Source organism: Chelonoidis abingdonii, chromosome 6, assembly GCF_003597395.2.
Source record: "Chelonoidis abingdonii isolate Lonesome George chromosome 6, CheloAbing_2.0, whole genome shotgun sequence".
Lineage (NCBI taxonomy): Eukaryota > Metazoa > Chordata > Testudines > Testudinidae > Chelonoidis > Chelonoidis abingdonii.
Genome location: NC_133774.1, coordinates 6,213,019 through 6,237,162, shown reverse-complemented (window position 1 = coordinate 6,237,162; position 24,144 = coordinate 6,213,019). Strand labels below are relative to the sequence as shown.

Sequence of the window (24,144 nt, the reverse complement as noted above, 5' to 3'; positions counted from 1 at the left end):
TGTAACCTAAAAACATCCTGATTTGGCCGCATGGATGCAGCCTGCCTTCCTGAACCTTCCCCCGCCCTGCGGTTTCAGTTGGATGCATTATTCTTTATCATTTCCTGCCCCTAAAATAAATTGAAGTACAACCTCACTGTGTGCAGTTGAACTGCTGCTGTGTTGCTCCCCAGAAGTGGCTGCATGTCAGTGGTGGCTAAAATGGTCCCTGTACATGTAGGTCCTGATTCTGATTTTAATTAAGCCAATTCAACTCCATTTCAGTGGAGTTACTCCAAATTTACACCAGCATGAGAGAACTGGAACCATAATTTTGCATATCAGCTTGTTAATTCTGTTGTTCACTTTGGGAGCCTCTAGAGTAAAGAGTGCTGCATAAAAGGTATTGTATTCACTTTCAAATTGTGGAGACTAGACCCACCGGTTCATTGCTGTAGCTGGGAGAATTACAAATAGACATCTGATATTCCACTGATCAGTTAAACCAGGGTGAAAGTCAGGAAAGGAAAGGTAATACTCGGGTACTTTACTTTCCCAGATGTCATATATTGTAAGGCCAGTGGGGACTCTTACACTCATCCAATCTGACCTCCTGTGTAACCCAGGCCCAATGACTTCTGCATCTAGACCGATAACTTGCAGTTTAACTAGACCATCTCTTTCAGAAAGACATCCAGTCTTCACTAAGGGTACGTCTACACTACCCGTCAGAACGGTGGGTAGTGAGCAATCTATTGGGGATCGATTTATCGCATCTAGTGTAGATACGATAAATCGATCCCCAATCACTCTGCCGTTGACTCCTGTACTGCACCGTGACAAGAGGCAGAAAAGCGGAGTCAACGGGGGAGCGGAGGCAGTCGACCCAGCGCCGTGAGGGCACGAGGTAAGTCGACCTAAGATACGTCGACTTCAGCTACTCTATTCTCATAGCTGAAGTTGCGTATCTTAGGCAGATTCTTCCCCCACTCTCCCTCCAGTGTAGACCAGACCTAAGACTCCAAATGATGGAGAATCCACCACAACTATTGACAATCTGTTTCAGTAATTATCCTCACTGTTAAAAAAAAAAAAAGTGTGTTTTATAATAGTAGATTTTGTTCTTATTTCAAAATAAATTTATTACAAAAGCTTACGAGGACATTTACAGTTGAACAAAGTGGAGAAGAGGTATCTTCAAAAGAACTCATTGTTTTGACATCGAAGTATGAAAGAAGGAAAGAGGACTCTATTTTTAACAGTAACGCACAAACTCAAAGAATAGCTTTCACAACTATTTTCTTTCCAGGTATCTAATGTGAGTGCAAACAGGACTATAACTTGATAGGAATGCCAGCTGCCCTTGAAGGTGCCATCTGAATGTAACATTACGACTTAGTCTCTAAGGTGCCACAAGTACTCCTGTTCTTTTTTTAGTTCTAAAACCATGTACAAAGATTTTGTGTGGCTTAAAATATTCTCTAATCTGCCGTCCTTATAGGGTTGCCATACGAATCTTTGTTGCACATGGAACACACATCTCTTGACCTTGAATCTGCATATGCACCTAGAATAGGGTTAATCTCTTCCAAATTAGACTGAATTGAGCTAAGATTCAAAGAAAGCTCTGTTTATTTCCTCTACTATGACTGCTCCTCTGATATAAGCAAGAACATGATGCTGTTCATTTCTGAAGGATGTTCAAAGCCAGCCTGGGTTCATCGCATCCTGTGCTTTTCCTTGTCTTTTAGCAAATCTATTACCAATTCACAGTGCACTCTATGGGCTGGCTTCTTGTTTTTTGTATTGACAAGAGTAGGTGCATGATTTTACATCTGCAAGAGGTCCTTCCCATATCCCTGATCTTTGCATAACCTCACCTTAGCACCCTAAAGTACAATTCAGAAGGAAAGAAATACAGCATGAAGGTAGCACTCAGCTACTGTGCCCAGTAAAGGTAGATTTCCCTTTCCTTTTATAGATTCTCATGAGACGAAAGGGGGTGAGAGCACTCTGACAGGCATGTTATTGTCACTGATGCCTTTCTAAGTGTCAAAGTTTACTGGAAATGGTTTAAAAATAAACACAATAAAATTGACACAGTCATTTTACAATCTCAATATTGACACACAAAAAAAGCACGAAAGAATGCAAAGTTTTACCGACTGTAAATAGGTACTGCATATGAGAAACATATTAAAAGGAATTCATGCATTAAAGGAACAGTTATCAAAGGGGTCTCTAATAATATGATGCCTTGGGAATCAGAGAGTGACATTATGCCATCACTGATATCAAAGAGGGTCACATAGAATGGCACAATGGGAAACAGAGATTCTCTGCCAAGATGGCATCATGGATCTCAGAGACAATCGAATAATATGATGCCATGAGTAATGGAGCTACAATGTGGCACCATGAGAATTGAGATGCTCTCACAACGTGGTGCCATGGGTATCAAAAATGATCTAATAACATGGGAGTTGGAATTTCTCTGCCAACATGATTGTACTTTGAAAATGCAATGATACTATCAGAAAGCAGGTCAGTGAATAGACAGCTGCTTATGTCACTCTTGAATTAACTCTTCCCTGTCCTGGCATTATGTACATAAAGCTAATGTGAAATTTACATGAACAAACACAGCCTTATTGAGAGTCAAGCACCATGTTTTCAATTAAACATGACTATAAGCTTGGAATCCTGTATAAGCCTCTCTAATGCGTAAGAATCGCTAATGCATTCAGAAAGGCAGCTTTCCCAGGCAAGCTTCTGGTGGATTAGTGTTTTCCTAAATCTTGTCTTCAATGACTCAGTGAATGCTGAGGATCAAATATCCATGTGAAGTGGGCTCGTAAAGATTTTGTCCTTATACAAAATTAAAGTCCAGTGCATTGTTGCTTTCTCTCTATTGTGACGTTATACCTAGGCAAAGCCTGATTGATGTGGATCTTAATGCTATGATATTAATGGCATGCACTACAGATTTAATGGGCTACGGTCGTCCCTAGTGTAACACCATTGACCTCACTGGAGTTGCACCAGGAATTAATTCAACAGCAACCGCCTGCTTCTCTTTATTTATAAATTTAGATATTTTCATTCGTTGATCTCTCAGCCCTTTATAAAGGTGCGTGTGAGGAGGTCTCGTCATCCCTACACTGCCGATGGAGAAACAAGCTTAGAGAGGTGAAGTGATTTGCCCAAGGTCACGCAGTAAGCCAGTAGCAGAGCCTGATTAGAACTCAGGTTGCCTGAGTCAAGTCAGCACTCTAACGATGACTGCACTGCCAACCCCCCCTTTACCAAGATGAGACTATATGGTGCCTTTGGCAAAGGCTCATGGGCAAATTTCTAAAGCAAACGCATCAGGGTGTACAAAGAAACTAGGACAGAATATCTCAAGAAATGGAGTCTCTTGTTGTTCTTGAATCTTTTCCCTTCTTCTCCTTCTCTTCTTTGGTTTCTGCAGTCCTGTGAAAAGTGTCCATATCTGCCAGCCTCCTCAGACCCTTTCCTTATGCTTCACGTTGGCCAACCTGACATTTTCCTGCTCAGTGGATGGTGGAGACGGCTCATCGTGGCATCCAATCATCAGCTGGTAAACCAGCACTCCAGCAACTGCCCCAAGGAAAGGGGCCACGATTGGGACCCACCACCACTGCTTGCCGGTACTGAAAGACGCAAGAAAATGAGAGATGAGGAATGGGTAGCAGGACATCAACCAGAATTACCCAAACCCTGGGCATCTTTGAATATTTCCAATGACTTTCCATCAGATGTAGGCTCCTAAGTGCCTGAGGTCCTTATGAAAATGGGATGTAGGTGCCTAAGTCATCTAGGCACTTTAGAAAATGTTCACCCCTGAGCTTGACTGACCCAGAGAACTGGGGCTCTCTCTGGCTTTGCTATCACCCTATCAGAGAACAGTGACTTCCTAAGCATGAGCATGAATACAGCCTTTTAAGAGAGCTGTCAGTGCTGTCCCACCCACATCAGTAGGGAGAGGACTTTCCCCTGCCCCTGTTATTTCCCCATCGCTTCCATTTGGCAATAGCCAGGAAAGTCTCCAAATGATCTTATGTTCAGGGAATGGCTGCCCTTCCCCTGCTTGCTCCTAGGCCCACTGCTTGATAGCAACACCAGGGCATAAGCTCTGATCTGCGGAAAGGGCTCTGGTCTGGCTGTTTCTCATTGTTCAGGAAAGGAGATTAATGCCTTTTAGAAATGTTAACGTGATCCCAAAGATGCCTCAAAATGCAGAGACTGCTTAGGTGTCTCTTTTTTTAAAAGGCTTGGCAGTAAGATCTTAAGGAGATAGAATGTCCAACACCCTGTTCAAGGTAGGACTAGTCCCCAGACAGATTTTTACCTGAGATCCCTAAATGGCTCCCTCAAGGATCGAGCTTACAACCTTGAGTTTTGCAAGCCAAGACTCAAACCACTGAGCTATCCTCCCTCTCCTTTTCTAATAGTCACTTCCAGAAGTGCTTGGGTGAGTTACTTTTTGGCCACCATGTGCCTTGATCCCATCAGATCTGAGTAACCCGCGCTCCGTGGAGAAAACACTTACGAGAACACTTCCGTGCCCCAGCCAGCAATGGAGGTGAAAAGACGAGGCCCAAAGTCCCTGGCTGGGTTGACGGCGTATCCAGAGTTGAAGCCCATGGATGTCCCAATAACCAGGACCACAAAGCCAACAGTGAAAGCCTCTAGGCCCCGGGGGATAGGGTTGTTGTAGGGATCCACAATAGCCAAGACGCAAACGATCAAGGATGCCGTGCCAATGAACTAGCAGGAAAAGGAGGGAGAGAGACATGATTGAGGTTTGATCAGTCTTTTAACAAAGTCACCTAGCTACTGGGTGGAATGCTGAATGTTTAGAACTTATCCTCTGGAGTGATGAACAGGGATAGTGAAGGATGTGATCTCATTAAACACAGGGAACACCAAAGGGAATACGAAGTGGGGAATACTATGGCAAAGGGAACATATCCAGAAAAGCACCCACCCTTAGCAATAGCCTCATGGAAACATTTGGAGCAGAGAACATCTCTTTCTCAGTAAAGCTTCTTAGGAGTAGAGAGCTGGGTCTTTGAGTTCCCATGAGTCTAAGGATGCATTCTTAGCAGCATCAGCAGGAGAAACTGCACCACAAGGAGGACATTAAATAGTCCTCTAACAGCCTGCAGTGATACCAGCTCTGGTTAGGATCTCACAAGCTAAACAAGATCAGTCAGAGTTGACACTTAGAAGGAGACCAAGGTACCACAGAGATCCATGGTTCCCCTCATGCTACTATTACTCTTCCTTCTGTAGGTGTGCCCCAGCATGGTGTTTAGTGGCACTATGTGTCGGAAGATGCCACTTTTCTGAAGAGAAATAAAACCAGGGTTCTGCCCCCATGTGATCATTACAGATCCTTGGGCACATTTTACTAGAGTAGGGGTCTTAGCCCTGGTGTCCTGGCCAAATTTTAGTCTGTTTCCATGTGCAGACCGCACTCTGGCCACCTATATCCTCCTGTACCCAGGCACACCCCAGCACTCTGATCCTCATGCTGACCAGTGGATTATTGGGTCTCGACTGGTGAATATCACTGATCTAAGTCCCAGGAAACGCAGCATTGTTCCTCTTGAAATTGAGTGAGAGGCCAAGGATTGTCCTGCAAGGTCTCTTACCAGCACCCCCAACTCTCTTACCTGGTCAAAGAATCCATTCACTACATCCAGATGCTTAGATGGGTATGTGGCAAAAATGCCAGCGGTGCCATTCTGTCCCACTACAAACAACTGGTTATTGCCAAAAGCCCATATGGCATCTAGAATGGAAAACAGGATTGGGTCAGTCATTCATCGCCTGATTGTTCAACAACACAGCAGAATCCGGGGCAGCGGGTGTTATTTGGAAAGCCTAACAAGTCTTCTGGACTTAAAACCTATGAATATTACAATAGAGAATCACAATATTTGTCCATCATGCACATTACTGAGCACCATACAACTAGCTGCAACACAGCCAACTGACACTCAGGAGACACGGTTACTTAGCAGCTGTTGGTTACTGGGGGCCCTATGACTTCTTCAACATCCTGTGCAGACTTCACAGGCTCAGCACCTGCTATAGGATGAATAATCATGTCCCATAATTTAGTAACACTTAACGTTGACCTCAGTCTTTCCTGTTGTCTGACTGTGACACTGGGTCATTTAGTCTCCTGAGGGCTGTAACAGGTTGGTCTCATTCTCATTGTTGGGTTTGGTATGTGGGTAGCAGGGTGGGTGGTGTTGGTGGCCTGTGATACACAGGAGGTGAGAATGGATGATCTGGGGTCCTTTCTGGCCTTGAACTCTATGACTGTTACGGCAGTGGGCAATGCTCTGAATCTAGAAATGATAATGAGCCGGAGCCTCTGCTCAGGTACGCATGCGCAAGTCCCATTGACTTGAAGGGGATGTGTATCTGAGGCCAAAGTCTGGTTCAAGGAGTTGTCACTGATCTTTAATAAAATTGACTATTTAATTAACAATTGATTATTGAGAATGTTTTCCTAATTTTAAACAACAGCAGCTAGAGGTATAAAACACACAACAGTTAGTAATAGAGCCTAGCAACCAACTGGCCTTAACTGTCGCACCCAAGAGGGGCTTGTCTGCAGGGCAGCACGTTGCGGTCTATGGGGATGTGAATTGCAGAGCTCCCTGTTGGGTCGTGCTTGAATTATCTCCTGTAAGCCCTGCTGACGTGAGCTGAAGGGTACCTAGATTGCATTGATGTAGTCCCTCAAATGGGTCTACGTTAACGTGAACTGGTGCCTTTTAGTTCATGCCAGCAAGGTCTACCTGGGTCAGTTAGGGGGCAACACATTAGCATGGTCTTCCGTTCACACTCTTGTGGACTTCACCGTGCTTCCATGTAGACAAGCCCTAACTAGCTCATTCAATCAGGAAAGCTGGATCACAAACGCTGTTAGTTACTGATTGTTTGCACTTTGTTAGATAATGGAGTTAACTGTTGCCTCGATGTTAATCCTTATTTGTTCTTTTTCTTGGCTGTGTAAAACAAGAGGAGTTAATTGAGTGTCGCCCCAGGGGCTACCAATCAGGAGACACAAAAATACCAGGCATGGGAGGGCTCCGAATAGAATTTCCTTGATGGGATAAAGCCAACTGTCACAATGTTGTTGCTTAAGCACATATCGTGAAGACATTACATGGGGACCTGCGATTGATTTTGGGAGCTTTGAATGCGAGATCACCCTGGAAAAGCCCAGAGATACTAGGATGGCCGTCAGCCCAACTGCAGGAAAATGCTCCAGTTTGGACGAGGAAGATATTTTTAACAGCACAACAGAACAGAGTGAGGAGGGATAGCATAAAAGCCAAATGGTTTGTTCACTTACCAAAGTACAAGCCAAAGACGATGCCCGCTCCTAGGAAAGCACCGAGGGTTTGTGCCAGGATGTAAATAGGCAGCTTAATCCACGGCTCCCGGGCCATGAGGCACAGAGCAAAAGTTACAGCAGGATTCAAGTGGCCACCTGGGAAAGAGTTTCTCGTTAGTGCATTCTGGGTTCAGGATCTGGCCCCAGAATACATGGAAAGGGACCAACACGTTCAGAAAGACGCGCCTGCATTCATGCAAAAAGCACAGCTGCTGGCGCACTCTGGGACTGTGTGTATGACAACACCCTCCGGATCAAATTCACCCATCAGAACAGCAGCACAGGCCCATACTCATTCTAAGCCCCACTGAAATCCTTGAAGGAGGGGCAGCCGCTGAAAACCAGGCCAGATATGTGGCCCTGTTCATTGGAAGCGCTAGGTTAATCCAAGTGCCCAGAGCTAGGCAATACCTGGTCTTTAGGGAAACGCACTGGATAAAGCCTTTGAGCGTGTACTGCAGGGAACGGGACTGGGGAAAGGATTCGATGGTCCAATAGGCCTTTTTCCATCTCTAATTTCTATGACCCAGTGAGGCTCTCAGCAAGAATGAGTTGCTCTCTCTAAATCTATCTAGCTATCTGTCTATGCCATTGACTTCCAACAGTGATAGTCGTGTCCACTCACATTGGTTCTCCTGTGCCAGAAGCAGGCATTCAGCAAGAGGGTGGTCGACAGTTGCAAAGAGCAAGAAGTATTGAGAAACAAATGACCAACAAAGGGTTCTATTCTCTCCTCAGTGTGGGTTCGTCGGCTGCAGGCATGCAGAGACGAAACTATGTTATTAACTATGAGTAGGGCCCTACCAAATTCACAGCCATGAAAAAGCGTCACGGACCGTGAAATCTGGTCTTTTGTGTGCTTTTACCCTATACTATATTATACATTTAAAATGGGAGACCAGAGTTTCTCAGTCCTGCCCAAAAGGGAGTTGGGGGGGTCACAAGGTTATTTTAGGGGGGTTACAGTATTGCCATCATTCTGCGCTGCCTTCAAAGCGGAGCGGCTGGAGAGCGGCGGCTGTTGGCCGGACACCAGCTCTGAAAGCAGTGATCCGCCAGCAGAAGCGCAGAAGTAAGGGTGTCAATATCATACCATACCACCATTATTTCTGCACTGCTGCCTTCAGAGCTGGGCTCTCTCTCCAGCTGGCAGCAGTGCAGTAGTAAAGGTGACGATATCTGGCAACAGTGCTGCCTTCAGAGCTGGGCTCCCTCTCCAGCTGCCCAACTCTGAAGGCAGTGCCACCACCTGCAGCAGTGCAGAAGTAAGGGTAGCAGTATCGCAACCCCCGCTACAGTAACCCTGTGATTCCTCCACAGTTCCTTTCTGGGTCATGACCCCTACAGTTACAACACTGTGAAATGTCAGATTTAAATAGCTGAAATCATGAAATTTATAATTTTCAAAATCCTATACCCATGAAATTGACTAAAATGGACCGTGAATATGGTAGGGCCCTAACTATGAAGCAATGCTCTTTGACTTTTGGATCCCCAACTGCGCATGGCCGGCAGCTTAGAGCAAGAGGGACCTCTAGGTTTTCAGCAAAGCCGTGAAGTGGAAGCCACGTACCAGACACTTGCCCTGCTATCAGAATTCCAAGGGTAACAGCAAAGCCGAAGGCCAGGTTCACAGTCAAGAAGCCTCCGTGGGTTCCTCTACTGAGCACGATCTGAGCGACCGAGCCACAGCCAAACAACTGAAAGAAGAAAAGAACTGATCAAAACTGGCCCAGTGGGTTTTCTTTCAGGAGCGAGAAACTGGCCAACGACTCCTGAATGCTTTCCACTGGAGTTCTCCAGCCCAAGTCCATGACCAACTCCACTATGTGCGTTTGTGCTGCAGTACAAAACGGGAAAGGCTGCAGGGAAACATGCTGGCTTGGGTGGAAAATGCCAGGGAGCAGGGTCATGAATTTGCTAGGGACTTGAGCACCTCCATCTTCTGAAGCCTACAAAATACTCTCCCTTCTGGTCTTCAAGATCCTCCATAGGCTTGCCAGTCTTCTCCAAACCCCTCTCTGCTGCCTCTAGCCAATTCCCTGGTCTCTTAAAACACCAGACTCTTTTCTTTCTCCACTTCTCCTTGTTTCTTCACAGTAGTTGGTACATCCTTCCTCAAGGCTGCCTTCACCAACTCCCTTTCCTGATTATCTGTACCTAGCTGATTCCTTAACCCTTCCCAAAGCCTCCCATCTCAAGATGCATCTCTCCTCTTGGCCTCCTACTTATCCGAACTCTCCCTTTAATAAAACCATCAAAATCTTCCCCCAGAGACCTCCAACTTTCAACCATTCTGCATTGCATATCTCTTTTCTCCCTTGCCTACCACACCTAGGGACACTATATGATGCATTTAAACCTACTGTCCCCAGCCTGCTGTCTCTCTTTATATGGAACTGAAATCAGTGGAAGTTTAGGATCTGGACTGGAAACAGGATCAGTTCGTACTTTGCTGGCATTTGCAGAGATGACTATACATGGCTGGAAAACATTGTAAGGACAATACCCTTGATATAAGGAGTTCCCAGCAGCACAGGTGCTGGTCTGCAGCTGTCAGCAAGGCAAAGCTTGGATGATGTAAGAACACTGTCCACCATCAGCTGGTGCTAGGATTTACACAGCAGCTCAAACGCTTGATTACAGCCTGCAAACCTGCTTAGGGGGCTTCATGCTGCATGTAACACAAACCTGACTAAGACAACCACAGACATTAAACGTTTCAGTCCAGGCACCATGTAAATTACACCTTGTCTCTGGCATTGTGAGAGGCGCTGTGCCTCGCCTCTTCCTTCGGAGGGCTGGAGACTGGAAAGTATTTGGTGAGCGGGCGGTTATTTGCGCAGGGTGATAAGGGCTGTTTGCATGCAGTGAAGGGAGGAAGCAAGCTGCAGCCCAAGGATGTTTGCTCCGGTCAATCCCTCATTTCCGGCCCATGTCCAAGAGTTAAAATGCTCTCTCTCCTCCTCGTCTCACTCCACCTCGCTAACAATCCAGCCCATTTCAGATTATAGCTGGTGTCTGAATCATTAGCTTGTATTTAACCCACGGGGGGAGATCCTGATCTCCGGTGTATCTCCAAGGGCTTCAGTGGAGTTATTCCTGATTTACACTGCAGAACATGAGCTCTGCTCAGCATCAGGCTCTGCAGCTGTGTTGGACTGCCTCCTTATAATTACACAGAGGACCCAGAGCTTGTATCCTGACTTCCTCCTAAAGTTCAGGGATGCTCAGAGCCGGGGCCTGAAGCCTCTTCCATTACTAGTGACATATGGCTCTTCCCCGTTAGAGCTGAAGGATGCAGCCGGCTGCCAGCCCTGGGAGCAAGGTATCAGACCCAGAATCCAACCCATGTAACCTCTCTTCTCCCATACAATTGACAGCTGATGAAAGAGTAATAAAATAAACACCGTGCCCTGCTATCTCCTGGGCAGAGATTGGAATGGTCAGATAGACTGCAGGTTGATTCACTAGATGAACTTCCCACACCTAAGTCCCTCTGAACTAAAGAGCCCAGGTCTCCACCCACACGGACTCAGGTTACAGATAAGGAAAACAACAAAGGAACCTTCAATGGCACTGTGTGAACTGACTAGGGTGGATGCAGAGCACCCTCTACTGGATGGAATGAGATCTCCTCATCTGCACATCATAGGCCCCGCACTGCTCGCAGCGGTTCTCCTTTAGCGCATTGTGCTTTGGGACCGGGAGGCTCTGAGTACCAACCCCACCAAATACTGAGTGAGCAGCAGAATTGCAGCTGTGAAGCCCCAGCTAAGTGACCCCAGACATGTTCCAATATTTTGCCCTTTGATGAATGACTGTCATCTAAGGTCTCAAAGAGATCTACAGGCCCTAGGCAGAAGGGGAAGAACTATTACCCGGACTTTACAGCTGGGGAAGCAGGGATGGAGGAGGCTGTGGCAAAGCTAGAAACAGACCTCAAGCATCCTGATTCCCATTCCTGCGCAGGCCTTTCCAGCCTGCGCTCAGTGGAGCACCGAGGGTGAAATCCAACGTGTGTTATGAAGCCAACAATTACTAGCTAGTGAGCTAATGGGAAGTTCTTCCCTTTCCTTTCTGCCCCGTAAATCACTTCCAAGGTAATGTTAGTTGAAGGTTCGGTTGCTACTGTAGCTTCTTGTTGTGCTCCTCTCTCAGGTGGTCCCTTCAACTGCCGTGTCTGGCCACGCACAGGGAGTGGATTGAGGGCAGACAAAGCTGTAATGTCTAGAGTGTGTCTTCTTTCTTTTAGTTTATTCAGGGTTATTTTCTTAGGCAAATATTTATTTTCCTCATGCTCAAGGACCTGGCCGTCCTGCAAATTGATGGGGTTTGATAGTAATCTACATACATTTAGGTTGCAGAAAACCATAGTGTAAAATTACCCCACATTTCCCACTAAGCCCTTTGATCTCAGCCTGGATAAATTCCGAATTTGCCAGTGGATGAGATTTTAATACTCATTTTCCCCATGAATGGTGAAAAACTCCTGGCTTGTCCTGAGCAGCGCCTACCGGTCAGGCAAGATGCCACATGGCACCTCTGCCTGAGTGCTCCAAAGTCTGGTGAGCCCTTGTGTGTGGGACAATCCACTCCATTAGGGGGCCAATGGGGTAAAACTGGTGTAACGCAATCAGAGGCAGATTAAGCTTTTGTTGTGCCCTGGGCCAGAGCAAGTGGGGGCCCCTCCCCACCCCTTCTGACTGCAGTCCCAGCTTCCCCCCGCCCCCCGCCTCGCCTGCTGGGGAGCTTTCCTGCCCCCACTCCCTGGCAGGAGCACCAGATGGGCAGCTGAGTGGGTCAGAGCATGGGGACGCCCATTCTTTTGGGGCCCTCCAATTGGCCGGAGACCTTGAGCACGGTCCCCATTAGCCTAATGGCTAATCTGCCACTGAGAAAATCTGGCCCTGCAAGCACAGAAGAGAGGCAGGCAGGCTGGCATTTAAGGCCAAATTCTGCTTGTGATGTGCATGTTTGTATTTTTATTGGGCCCCAGCAAACCAAGCCAAACCTTGATCCCAGTGGCTTCCGCAAGACACACTCACACCGCACACACACACCTTTCTATCAGTTGCATTCGACCCTAGGAAGCATTTCAAATCGCACTCGCCATGGCTGCTCTGTTGTCATGCAGTTTACTGTGCGTATGGCCACACAGCCACTAGACCCTCAGGCTGGCTGTACAGATGTCTGGGCTCAGTCTAGCATCACTGGAGTCTAGCCACATTGACAAGGCTCTAAATGCAATTCACTAGGGCCACGGTGAGATGTTTTCCTTGGGAACTTGCTGCTAGGGATGATGTGTGTGAAATATGGAGAAGCTGAAACCCTGCTCTGTTGACGTTAACTAGCTACCCCAGCTCCAGCATTTTCATGTTACCAATAAAATGTCACACACACCATCGAAATAAAAAGCTCCGGTATCAAGGTTTGCATCACGCACTCTCACATGATCTGCTGTTGTATTTCAGGTCCCTTATGCTCCGCGGGACGATTTCAATGATTATTTTAGGAGTATTAATAAAATGTATGAAACAACTTCACTATGAAGTATTAACATTACTCCCACGGGTATATATTAAGTTAAATCTATGCATTTGACTGGTCAGGCAAAGTATTGTGTCCAATTCTGGGCAACACACTTTAGGAAAGTTGTGGACAAATCGGAGAGCAACAAAAAACAGTCAAAAGTTTAGAAAACCTGATCTGTCAGGAAAGGTTAAAACAACAGGGCATGTTTAGTCTTGAGAAAAGGAAACTGATGGAGGGGACCTGATAACTGTCTTCAAATTTATTAAGGGCTGTTATAAAGAGGACAGTGATCAATTGTCATTAACACATTGAATCTATTTCCCCATGGTAAGTATTCTCACACCTCTTGTCAAACTGTCTGGAATGGGCTATCTTGATTATCACTACAAAAGTGTTTTCTCTTAATTAATTAGTCTCTTAGTGTTGGTAGGACAACTCCCACCTTTTCATGTTCTCTGTATGTGTGTATATATATATATATGTCCTCACTATATGTTCCATTCTATGCGTCCGATGAAGTGGGCTGTAGCCCACGAAAGCTTATGCTCAGATAAATTTGTTAGTCTCTAAGGTGCCGCAAGGACTCCTGTTGTTCTCTGTGTCCACTGAAGGTAGGACAAGAAGGAATGGTCTTAATCTGCAGCAAAGGAGATTTAGGTTGGACATTAGGAAAAAATTCCTAATGACAAGGGTAGTTAAGCTCTGGAACAGGCTTCCCAGGGAGACTGTGGAATCCCCACCACTGGAGATTTATAAGAACAGGTTGGACAAACACCTGCCACTCTCAGGGATGAACTAGGTTTACTTTGTCCTGCCTCCGGGCAGGGGGCTGGACTTGGAGAAGGTCCCTTCCAGCCCAACATTTCTATGATTCTGTGTATGTGTCTACGTAGGGACTGGTTCCACACCTGCTGAAGTCAATGAGAATCTCTCCGCACTGATTTCAAAGGGCTTTGGATTAGACCCTGACAGGGCACTCATCACCGCGGTACCTGAGCCCCAAAGGCGATGTACCACTAGGGGGATCCAAAGCAGCAGCTGCAGCACTTGAGGGAGGAATACTGCCCAGTCCTATACTGGCCGCACTACGGACGGGCAAACTTTTTGGCCTAAGGGCCACATCGGGTTTTGTAAATTGTATGGAAGGCTGGTTAGGGGAGGGAGTCGTGGCCTGGCCCCCACCTCCTATCTGCCCACCCCCAGGACTCCTGCCCCATCCAACCCCCCTTGTTCCCTGACAGCCCCCTCAACAACCCCTGACCCATCCACACACCCTCACTCCCTGTCCCCAGACCGCCCCATCCAACCCCCCTTGTTCCCTGACAGCCCCCTCAACAACCCCTGACCCATCCACGCACCCTCACTCCCTGTCCCCAGACCACCCCATCCAACCCCTCCTCTCATTCCTGATGGTCCCCTCAGGACCCCTGCCCCATTCAACCATCCCTTCTCCCTTTCCTCTGACTGCCCCATCCAACTCCCCCTTCTTTCGGACAGCTCGTCCAGGACCCCTGCCCCCATTCAATCCCCTGTTCCCCCCAAACCCCTATCCACATCCTCGCCTCCTGACCACCACCCCAAACTCCCCTGCCCTCTATCCAACCCCCCCTGCTCCCTGCCCTCTTACCACGCTGCCTAGAGCACCAGTGGCTGGCAGTGCTACAGCCGCACCACCTAGCTGGAGCTGGGCAATGCTGCCGCCTCCACCGCACACCACAGAGACCGGGTCAGGCCGCCTCTGCAGCTGCGCTGCCCCAGGAGCTCACAGCCCCACCACCCAGAGCATTGCGCTGGCGGCAGGGCGAGTGAGCTGAGGCTGCGGGAGAGGGGGAACAGCAGGGGAGGGGCCGGGGACTAACCTCACGGGCCAGTTGCTCAGGGGCCTGGCAGGACGGTCCTGCTGGCCGGATGTGGCCCACGGGCCATAGTTTGCCCACCTTTGGTCTACACTGACGCAGGTCAGTGTAACTTGCATCGCTGGCGGGGTGGCTTTTTCACACCCCTGCGCAACGTACTTTATATTGATATACGCAGTAATGTAGACCTGCCCTGAGATAATAAAAAAAAACCCACACCCTTCTTAGCAGAGAAGACAAGGCCTGAGATTGGAAAGGTCTGGAACTGACTAAGGTAGTACAAGACTTTGGCAGGAAACAGAAATGGGTAAATAATACTGGAGAGATTACATAACCAATGGGTTTCTAAACAGCTCTGGAGAAGAGTGACTCTGTTTGCACAATCAAGAAGGGATAATCACCGGCATTCTTCTGCACAACGGCTCTCTGATTAACCTTTCCTTGCCTAGTGGCTCCTTTTGGCATCTTCAAAGGAGCCACGAAAGACCTGAAAAAAGAACAGGAGTCCTTGTGGCACCTTAGAGACTAACAGATTTATTTGAGCATAAGCTTTCATGGGCTAGAACCCACTTCATCAGAGCATAGCATGGAATGTATTTGACCTGAACGTATTTGCTCTTGAATTTACATGGCCCTGATCCCTGGATTAATCTGGGAAGACTTTGTAGCATTGGCACAACCCGACCCAGTGTTATCGTCTGAGTAACAACTGTTCTCTTCAGCAGACAAAGAGAGCAGGGATTAGGCAATGAACCTTGTGTAAATTTAGCCCGATTGCACCAATGAATGGAAAGGAGATTCGGATCGGGTTGCAGCCAAGCTGCCTGAATAAGGCTGTTGAAAACTCTTGAGCTGCGATGACAGGTTGAAGGAGGGAGATTTTCAGCAGCTCCGTGCAGCACATGAGAGTTAAAGCAGCAAAGAATCCTGTGGCACCTTATAGACTAACAGAATGGCAATATACAAAAACCTGTAGGAGAACACTTCAACTTCCCTGGCCACACCATAGCAGACCTCAAGGTGGCCATCCTGCAGCAAAAAAAAACTTCAGCCAGACTTCAAAGAGAAACTGCTGAGCTTCAGTTCATCTGCAAATTTGACACCATCAGCTCAGGATTAAACAAAGACTGTGAATGGCTTGCCAATTACAGAACCAGTTTCTCCTCCCTTGGTTTTCACACCTCAACTGCTAGAACAGGGCCTCATCCTCCCTGATTGAACTAACCTCGTTATCTCTAGCTTGCTTGCATATATATACCTGTCCCTAGAAATTTCCACTACATGCATCTGACGAAGTGGTTACGTCTGTTAGTCTATAAGGTGCCATAGGATTCTTTGCTGCTTTTACAGATCCAGAGTAACACGGCTACCCCTCTGATACTTGACACATGAGAGGTAAACGCTCACTCACAATGAGAGTTAAAGCTGGACCCCAAACAAGGGACTCTCCCTCCAAATGGGTGAGGCTGGGCGGGTCTGGGGCCGTCATCCTGCAGCTGGCTCTGTTCACCCTTTTCTTTTGCAAAGCCCCGGCTTGATCGAAAGCCACTGAGCAGCGGCGGCTCCAAGCACCAGTGCTCCAAGTGCGTGCCAGGGGCGGCAAGCCGTGGGAGGCACCCTGCCGGTCCCTGCAAAGGAGGCAGTCAGGCTGCCTTTGGCAGCTTGCCTGTGGGAGGTCTGCCAGTCCCGCGGATTCAGCGGCAATTTGGCTGCGGGTACGCTGAATCCGCGGGACAGGGGACCTCCCGCAGGTATGCCGCCAAAGGCAGCCTGCCTGCCGTGCTTGGGGCAGCAAAAAAGTTAGAGCCAGCTCTGCCACGACAAAGCCTCCCTTTAGCTTCCTTCACGGCTGTCCCAGCTACACTCCAGCAGTGAGCCAGAGGGGTGGTGCTGGTGCAGCTGAGCTCCATGGAGTTTTGGGAGCAACTCAAGTGGCCTATTATGCTAGCCGAATGCTGTGAGCCGCATGGCAGTGGCAGTCTCCAATGGTGGAATCAGTGTAGAAGCTGCAAAGGGCTTTGGGCCCTGCTCAGCTTTAAACCTGTCTCCTTTTAAAGTTCAAATCTATATATGTTCATAGCTTTGAATTCATACTCTTCAGGCTATAATCATCTAGTCGGTCTGCCACCTACCTAGCACAGTTATATTCAATGTGTTCAGAGCCATATTGCAGCAGCCATCGCAGTGAAAAGGGAGGAAGGGGACGAGGGAGAGTCAGTAACAATAAGATTTGTAATGGATCTTTCTGCATAAGAGTTGGAATTCACCCCCTGTGCAGAGGCGCAGCCCAAGGCTTATGCACCACTTAAGAACTCAAGAGATAAGAGGGCTTAAATGGGGTTTATGTGGTACACCGATCTTGGGCTGGCTCCCTGCACAGGGGGTGAATTTCACCCCATGTGAGAAAGTTATAACAAATGGCATTGGAAGAGTCTGTTAAGGCAGAATGTATATGCTACTTTTTTCCCACTAAAGCAAGCTCAACCATTCCCCACTGATTTGTGGTAGAAAGGTGAAGGCACAGGACGAAGGGTCAGGAGACCAGGGTTCCATTTCCAGCTCTGCCACAGACTTCCCACGATGTCTTGGTCAAGTCATTTAAGGCCTGATCCTCCAGCAAGGAAGGAAGACACTGAGTACAGTGGGCACAGGATCAGGCTGTTAATTTGTGCCTCATTTCTCCCATCTGTAAAATGGGGAAATCACACTCCCTACTCCACTGGAGTGAGGGTGGCCTCGTTAGGGCTTGTGAAGTGCTTTGAGATCCTCAAAGGAAGGCACTAGAGGGAAGGTGGTGTTATTGCCATTTCCTTAAATGACTTCCTTGCCCACAAGACACGCCCACTACGACCACTCTTTCAGCACTGCGGTATTATGACCTGCACGTGACAGTTTTGCTGGTGCTCGAAGTTGATTGAATTTACACTTAAGTTTTTTAAACTCTAGTAAAATATTAACATAATGCAAGGGCCATGCTTAGCAAGACTGAAAGCAAGCCAGCCTTTCCAAGTCCTAGATAAAGCAAATATGGTGTAGCAAACTTCCAAGTATGTCTGAGTATTGCTGCCCTCTACTGGATGGAATCAGAACAGCTTAACTATGTTTCATACGCCCTGTACTGCTAACAACTGAAGAATATTCTCCTTTACTTTTATCCCAACAATCACACTATGAAATTCAGGTTTCCATGGCATGTGGCATAGTTACAACCATGAAGTTCCAATTTGTAACAGTAAAGTCTTTCATCAGACCAGTCCTGTTTGAAGAATGACCAAGGGAGCTGGATTCAAAACTGCTCTTTGTTCCTTCCTTGTGTCTAAACAACAGTGAAAACCGGCTAATCCACCACAGAGCCGAACTATTATACCAGCCAGATAGGAAGGATACAAAGTCTGACCTTTTAGCCAGCCCCAGTGTTTCAGACAAAGCAGCTCTGTAGCAATGTAACAGTTGCAGCCCTTTTATTTTAAGCCAAGTGCAAAAAGCTGGGCTGATGGAATATTTTTTTTAATTGGCTGCTACAGTAAAAGGCGAAAGATTTATACGAAATGAAGAAGAAAAACCAGAGTATAATACAAACAACAACCGACTTGTGAAATTCGTTTGATATTTGCATTGCTCAACTATTGCCAGTAGGTGGCGCTTTGGAGCAGGCAAGAAGGAAGACGAAGTAGGAAAAAAAGATCTTAATAATGTGTTGAACTGCAGAGGCACTGGGGCATAAATCGCCCCCTCCTAAAATGAGAAGAGAGATGGCAGTGACTGGAATCTTTAGGTAAGTTCAGCTAATTTCCTCGGCTTCTTTTGCTGCATGATTTCCCTGATTATCTATGAAGGAGGAACATTTATTGACATGCTTCCCGTAGGCTGTTTTTGTGCCATGCACAGAGACATTTGTTGCAGGGTAAGGTGCCTCTCTTGGCGCTGTGATCTTTGTGCCAGCCAAAGGCGAGAGATCTGTTGGGGAGAAACTGGGACCATGCCCAGTGCCTTTGGGTCTCACAAATCTTCCATTCCAAAGCACAGTCCCACACCTGTTGAAGTCAATGGAAGTTTGACCTCAGTGAGAGCAGGAGCAAACCTTAAGCCCACCCTCAATATTAACCTTAATGTACACTGAACCTGGAGAGATGGGGACAAATCCGGTCAACTCTGACCCTGATCCTACAGCCCTTGCACAGCCAAAACCCCCACTGATGTTAATGAAAGTTCTGGGTGCAAACAGACACTGGGATTGGGCTCTGTGGGAGGTTAAAAATGACCCTATAAAAATAAACATATTTCACTTACACATGATCACATGCACCACTCCACACACCAGCCGGGTGAGAGTCAGCCTGCTGGGACTCCCATGAGGGCAATTTAGCTACCCAGGCTGTGCTCCCACCAGACAGTATTGTTCCTCCAGTGGAGACTGCCAGACTCAGAAAGGTGTCTAAGTGTATTCACACTAAAAAGGTAACCAGTGGGCTCAAAGCTGGGGATGGAAAGGACCACAGGCAGTTCCCAGCATTAACCAACCCCACCTGCTACCAGGCTTACATGGAAAGGAAAATATGGGCTAACCAGACCCCAGAACAGGGGATGATCTGGGACTGGGAGCAAACTGAAAAAAGCAAGAAGGGAATCATCAATCAGCCTTTCAAAATGGCCCTTTTCTGCCTCTTCTCTGGCAGCCAGAGATTAAATACAGCCACTGAATACATTTAACAATGTGAGGGGAGACTGAAGCTGGAAACAGCGGGGGGTGTGGAGCAGAGCAGCCTCCCTGCATTGAATCTCTTTGGAAGGTGCTCTTGGCTCCTAACCCCAGATTCCAATGCAATCCATGACATGTGTGAAGCCCCACAGGCAGAGTGCCCTGCTATCTGTCTTCAGCAGATGTATTTCCAAGAGAAGTTGTAAAAAAAAGTTTGTCATTTCCACAAACCCTGTAAGCATGAGTTCAGAATCTGCCAGCCTGACTCTAAATCCTGCCTTTTCTTTGCTAACCGTTTCCAGAAGCTCTGTCCAAACCACTCACCCATGAATGCTGTGCCTCCTCTGCTCATTAGGGCTAGTAAAACACAACAGGTGATGTGCCTCGGGTTGTTCCCTTTCCCACTTTCACCAACTTTTACCTACAGCCCCTAGAAGAACACATGGATTTTCCTGGAGTTGTACAGGAGGGGCCTGATCCAAACCCAAGACACACACACATGCACACACCCCAAATGCCAGGGGATTTTGGATCAGTCTCTGAGCAGCTGGAATGAGCTTGATTTTCTTCCCCTGCCAAATAGCACCGGTGATTCACAGCCAGAACCTGCACAATCATTCAATCAGCTCCTGCCCATCCTTATTCCAAATAATCCTCTCAAAGCAAAGTATGGCCACTTGGTTGCAAGTAGTTATTGCAAAAGCTGGTCTTTCCGCAGATACAAAAGTTATGCTAGGGGAAACACGGCATCCCCATTAGAGAGGGTAACATTCTACTGTTGAGCAGCGAGATGTACAGCAGATACGTCCGCCTCTCTGCCCCTGTTGCTTTTTAAAATGCAAGAGGCCATGTCTTTCCATTTTTGGGAGGTGGCTGGAGGTGCATAGAGCTTTTCAAAGTTGCCACCACCCTTAGCTATTCCGGCTACTGAATAATTTCCGAACCAATTCTGATCTCAACTGATATAAATCCACAGCAGCTCAGCTGAAGTTGATGGAATTGCTGAGGATTTACACCTTGGTAAATGAGATTAGAATCTGATCACATATCTTCAAAGTGATGCACAAACATTAACTGGCCAGTACTAGAATATCAGCAAATTAGACAAATTACAGCTGTCTGCAGTGTGATCTATATACCTACCTATCATATGTGGAAGGGCCAGTACTTTCAAAGTTGGATGCCTAGAGCAAGACACCTATATCCATATTTAGCCACTTAAACCATTGTCCTGATTTTCAGAGATGCTGAGTACTAGCAACTACTTTGGAATTAGGCCTGGTTCACACGTAGAAATTAGATCGACCTAACTACATGGAAAATTTCTCACCTTAAGCACAGTAGTTAGGCTGACTTAAGCCTGATGTAGATGCAACCAGGTCGATGGAAGAATTATTCTGTCAACTAGGTACTGCCCCTCAGACAGGTGAATTAACCAGATCACTTCGCTGTGGCAGGAAGGATCTACACTACAGAGGTGTAGCTGAAGCACTGGAGCCGTAGATATACCTCTAGATACCAGTGGTGGAGCTCAGCTCTCATCCCTGTATCAGATCACTTCGTGATTTAAATGCCCAGATATAGATGCAGGTTCCCAACTTTAGGCACTCGGGTTTGAACCCTTTCACCAAGGCACATATTGTCCTGGGGTCTAAGCACTGAATCTTTTGTGTCTATTTACCATTAACATATGACGGGGGACAGCTCCCCGATCCTAGACATGTGGCAAGCAGAGGCAGGCATTCAGCCATCCCAGTTAGTATTTTGCAGTGAACCACAAAACAGCCCTGCTATTCCCCCTCTCACTCCATCCCAGGACAGGCTGTTGAGAACTGTTATTAACACTTTCAACACCAGCACATTTTTTAAATGATGCTTTAAGAAAAACAATCCAAGAAGAGGAACTTTCCCCTTCATGTATCTTCTCTCCTTTAGATGGCTCTTTAAAGGTTTTTAAAGTTCGGGCAGTTTCAGGATCAGAGAAATACATAGAGGCGTGAAAGCAATTTCCCCCCAGCAATACACTTGCTGTTCACACATGTGCCTCCTTCTTTGGTCTACTCTGCTGCTTATAAGTACAGAAAGTGAAATCTTTCAATACTTCAAAAGATTCATACATCACACTGAATTGGAAGCAACTCTAAAACTGACTGGTTACCAACTTTCATACATAATTTCACACAGAACATCAGGGTTTTACTACTCTAGACCTTGTGAGTCCTCTGGTCAGTTTCATCTCTGGTATAAATTCCAGGGATGAATGTGACTTCCTTGTCCTATCACTTTAGCTTTGCACCCAAATGACTGCAATTAAACAGTACCGAGCCAGCAAGTCAGAATCTTAGCCAGTTCATGGAATATTAACCTGGTCCTGAATAAGCAACGTACTATGTAGTATGTTAACCTTTTTATTGCAACAATGCCTTAATAAAAAGGTTTCCAAAAAAACACAACCGTATCCTAAGTAGTAAAAGGCAAACTTACCACCAGAATCAGTGTCCCCAGGCACTCGGCCAGTGCTTGTCTCACGAGTTTGTTTCTGATCCTCAGCATCTCTCCAATTCTAGCAAGAACTTCCTTTTGCCTCCCCATGGTAGCTGAGATTTCCTTCTAGCCCTGCTTTGGCACAGAGGTGGCTGGCTACCTTTCAGCTCTTCAGCCTGGTGTGTAACTCTGATCCTTGCAGCCCTGTGGTTGCTCATAAATAAGTTGAGATATCCCTGAAACACCGCCCCTAAGTAACCACACCCCTCCCACCCTCTCTTTGACTGCAACTTTTTGTTCTCAGCATAGGACTGAGGGGGTGGTTTGCTCGGTTTTTTTTTTTTTGTCGTATTATTACTCATATAGACAGGCTGCAGATGCACGAGTGTCAGGAGCTCTGTAAGGAGACTCGGGGGGCAGAGGGGGGGAAACAGTGCAGAGACCTGCACATCCTGATTGCAGTATTTCCATGCTCTTCCAACAGCACATACAGCTGAATCTGTCCCACTCTCAATTCAGATGAGCCAAGAAGACCCACCTATACGAACATAGCAGCTGAACTTGCATGTGCAGACTCAACTCTTGACAATATAAGGAATTCTGTTTTCCGCACTACCAGAGCTGTTCGTAGGTTGTCAGCTTCTTGGTGACTTAAGCTCCTATGCAGTGTGGGGGCTTGTTAGTCGCTCTTGCAATAAAATCATGGGAAACGAAGCCTTGATTCTCCACTCCCTCACTCCGGTTTTAGGCCAGTGATCTCAGTACCTAACACCAGCATCAAACTGGTGTAATGGAGTGAGAATTGGGCCCAGAAACGGTCCTAACTCGAAACCCTCGCTCTAACCTCCAGGTCTGGACGCATAGCCAAACGTGTGGCACGTCTACATAACCTACACAGCTCCCCAAGGCTAAGGGACTGCGCCATGGGCCGTGCATTCATTTCAGCAGGACCCGTCTTAGGAAAGCAAGAGAGAGAGAGAGCAGATCCGTTATCACGAGCCACCCATAGGTGGCACGGCACCATGAAATCAGCAAACTGTCTGCCAGAAAGTGCCCGTGCTCCATGCAGGGCTGTGTGCTGGGTTTACACCAGCACTATCTTGGCATGTTTCATGGAATCTGTCTGAAATGAATCATCAGTCCCCGTTTTTATTTATTCTCAGCCGCCTTTTTCTGTCATCCCGGGCAGCGCTTTCGAGACAGCATGGATGAAAGATTCGTTAGGCCACGTGCTCTTAGTTAGGCCTCATTTCTCTTAGTTAAGTAGTAAAAATTTCAACTTAGGGCCCCACCCATGATCCCTACACGTGGATCCCTGTCTTCACTGGGGCTCCGAGCCAGAGCTGAACAGCAGGATCCGGGCCTAAGAAATGGAATTGGCCAATTTTGCTTGTGAAAAAATTGTCCCCTGCTTTGCTTCCGTCTCCCCCAGAAACACACCCTGCATAAAGCCACACCCAGCACAAAGATTTCTCAGCATTTTTTATTAACCATTGACCTTTCCACCGAACAAGTGGTGATTTTGAGTGCAATCATTAATAGACCTTTATTCCCAATGTAAATTGCAGCCAGATAGAGGAATTAAAAGGAGGCCAGAACACAGGAAAGACTCAACCGCTGTCAAACCATCTGGGTGAAAATACAACCACGAGAATGTTTATCATAGGGGTGGCCAAACCGCAGCTCACGAGACCCATGTGGCTCTTTGACAGAGTACAGCCTACCAGACTGGGGAGGACAGACCTCAGGGCTTCTACCATGCAGCGTTTTTTGGCCACCCCTGGTTTATCATTTCTCTTTCTTCCACATTCCCTGCCATGGGTACAGGCCCCAATCCGATGCCAGTGGGGTTAACGGGAGTCTTTCCACTGACTCCAGTGGGCTCCGGATCAGGCCCGGAGACTTGTGTTGCACTTGAGTTTTTTATGAACTTGCCTGCAAGGAACAAAGTTCCTTCTCCTCTCTTGTTTCTCTCCGTCTCTCCCTGTCGCTTTCTGGCCATCCATCATGCGATCCACACGGGATCGATCACAGCTCCTATTTCTCATTCGTTTCCTATCTCTGCTCCAATCTGCTTGTTCATTTTGATGCCTCCTCTCTTTGTAGGCTCGGCAGACTGCAGTTCTTATTTTTGTATCATTTCAACT

General features: G+C 47.1%; 1 protein-coding gene across 1 annotated transcript; it reads right to left on the bottom strand.

Moving 5' to 3' along the window:
* Positions 1-1,137: 1,137 nt before the first annotated feature.
* Positions 1,138-22,198, bottom strand: AQP3 (aquaporin 3 (Gill blood group)). Its single transcript, XM_032779847.2, has 6 exons — positions 21,998-22,198; positions 8,997-9,123; positions 7,382-7,519; positions 5,682-5,800; positions 4,553-4,770; positions 1,138-3,653 (listed from the first exon to the last, which is right to left on the bottom strand). The coding sequence occupies exons 1-6, from the start codon at positions 22,103-22,105 to the stop codon at positions 3,485-3,487; spliced, it is 879 nt and encodes a 292-aa protein (XP_032635738.1). The 5' UTR covers positions 22,106-22,198; the 3' UTR covers positions 1,138-3,484.
* Positions 22,199-24,144: the final 1,946 nt, after the last annotated feature.

Bases quoted from the DNA above. Each gene is read 5' to 3' on its own strand.
- AQP3 (XM_032779847.2), bottom strand. From the start codon at position 22,105: ATGGGGAGGCAAAAGGAAGTTCTTGCTAGAATTGGAGAGATGCTGAGG. The intron at 5,801-7,381 runs GTAAGTGAACAA...TTTCCATTCTAG, and splicing joins CGTCTTTGGCTTGTACTTTG to ATGCCATATGGGCTTTTGGC. The intron at 3,654-4,552 runs GTAAGTGTTTTC...TGCGTCTTTCAG, and splicing joins TGGGGCACGGAAGTGTTCTC to TACCGGCAAGCAGTGGTGGT.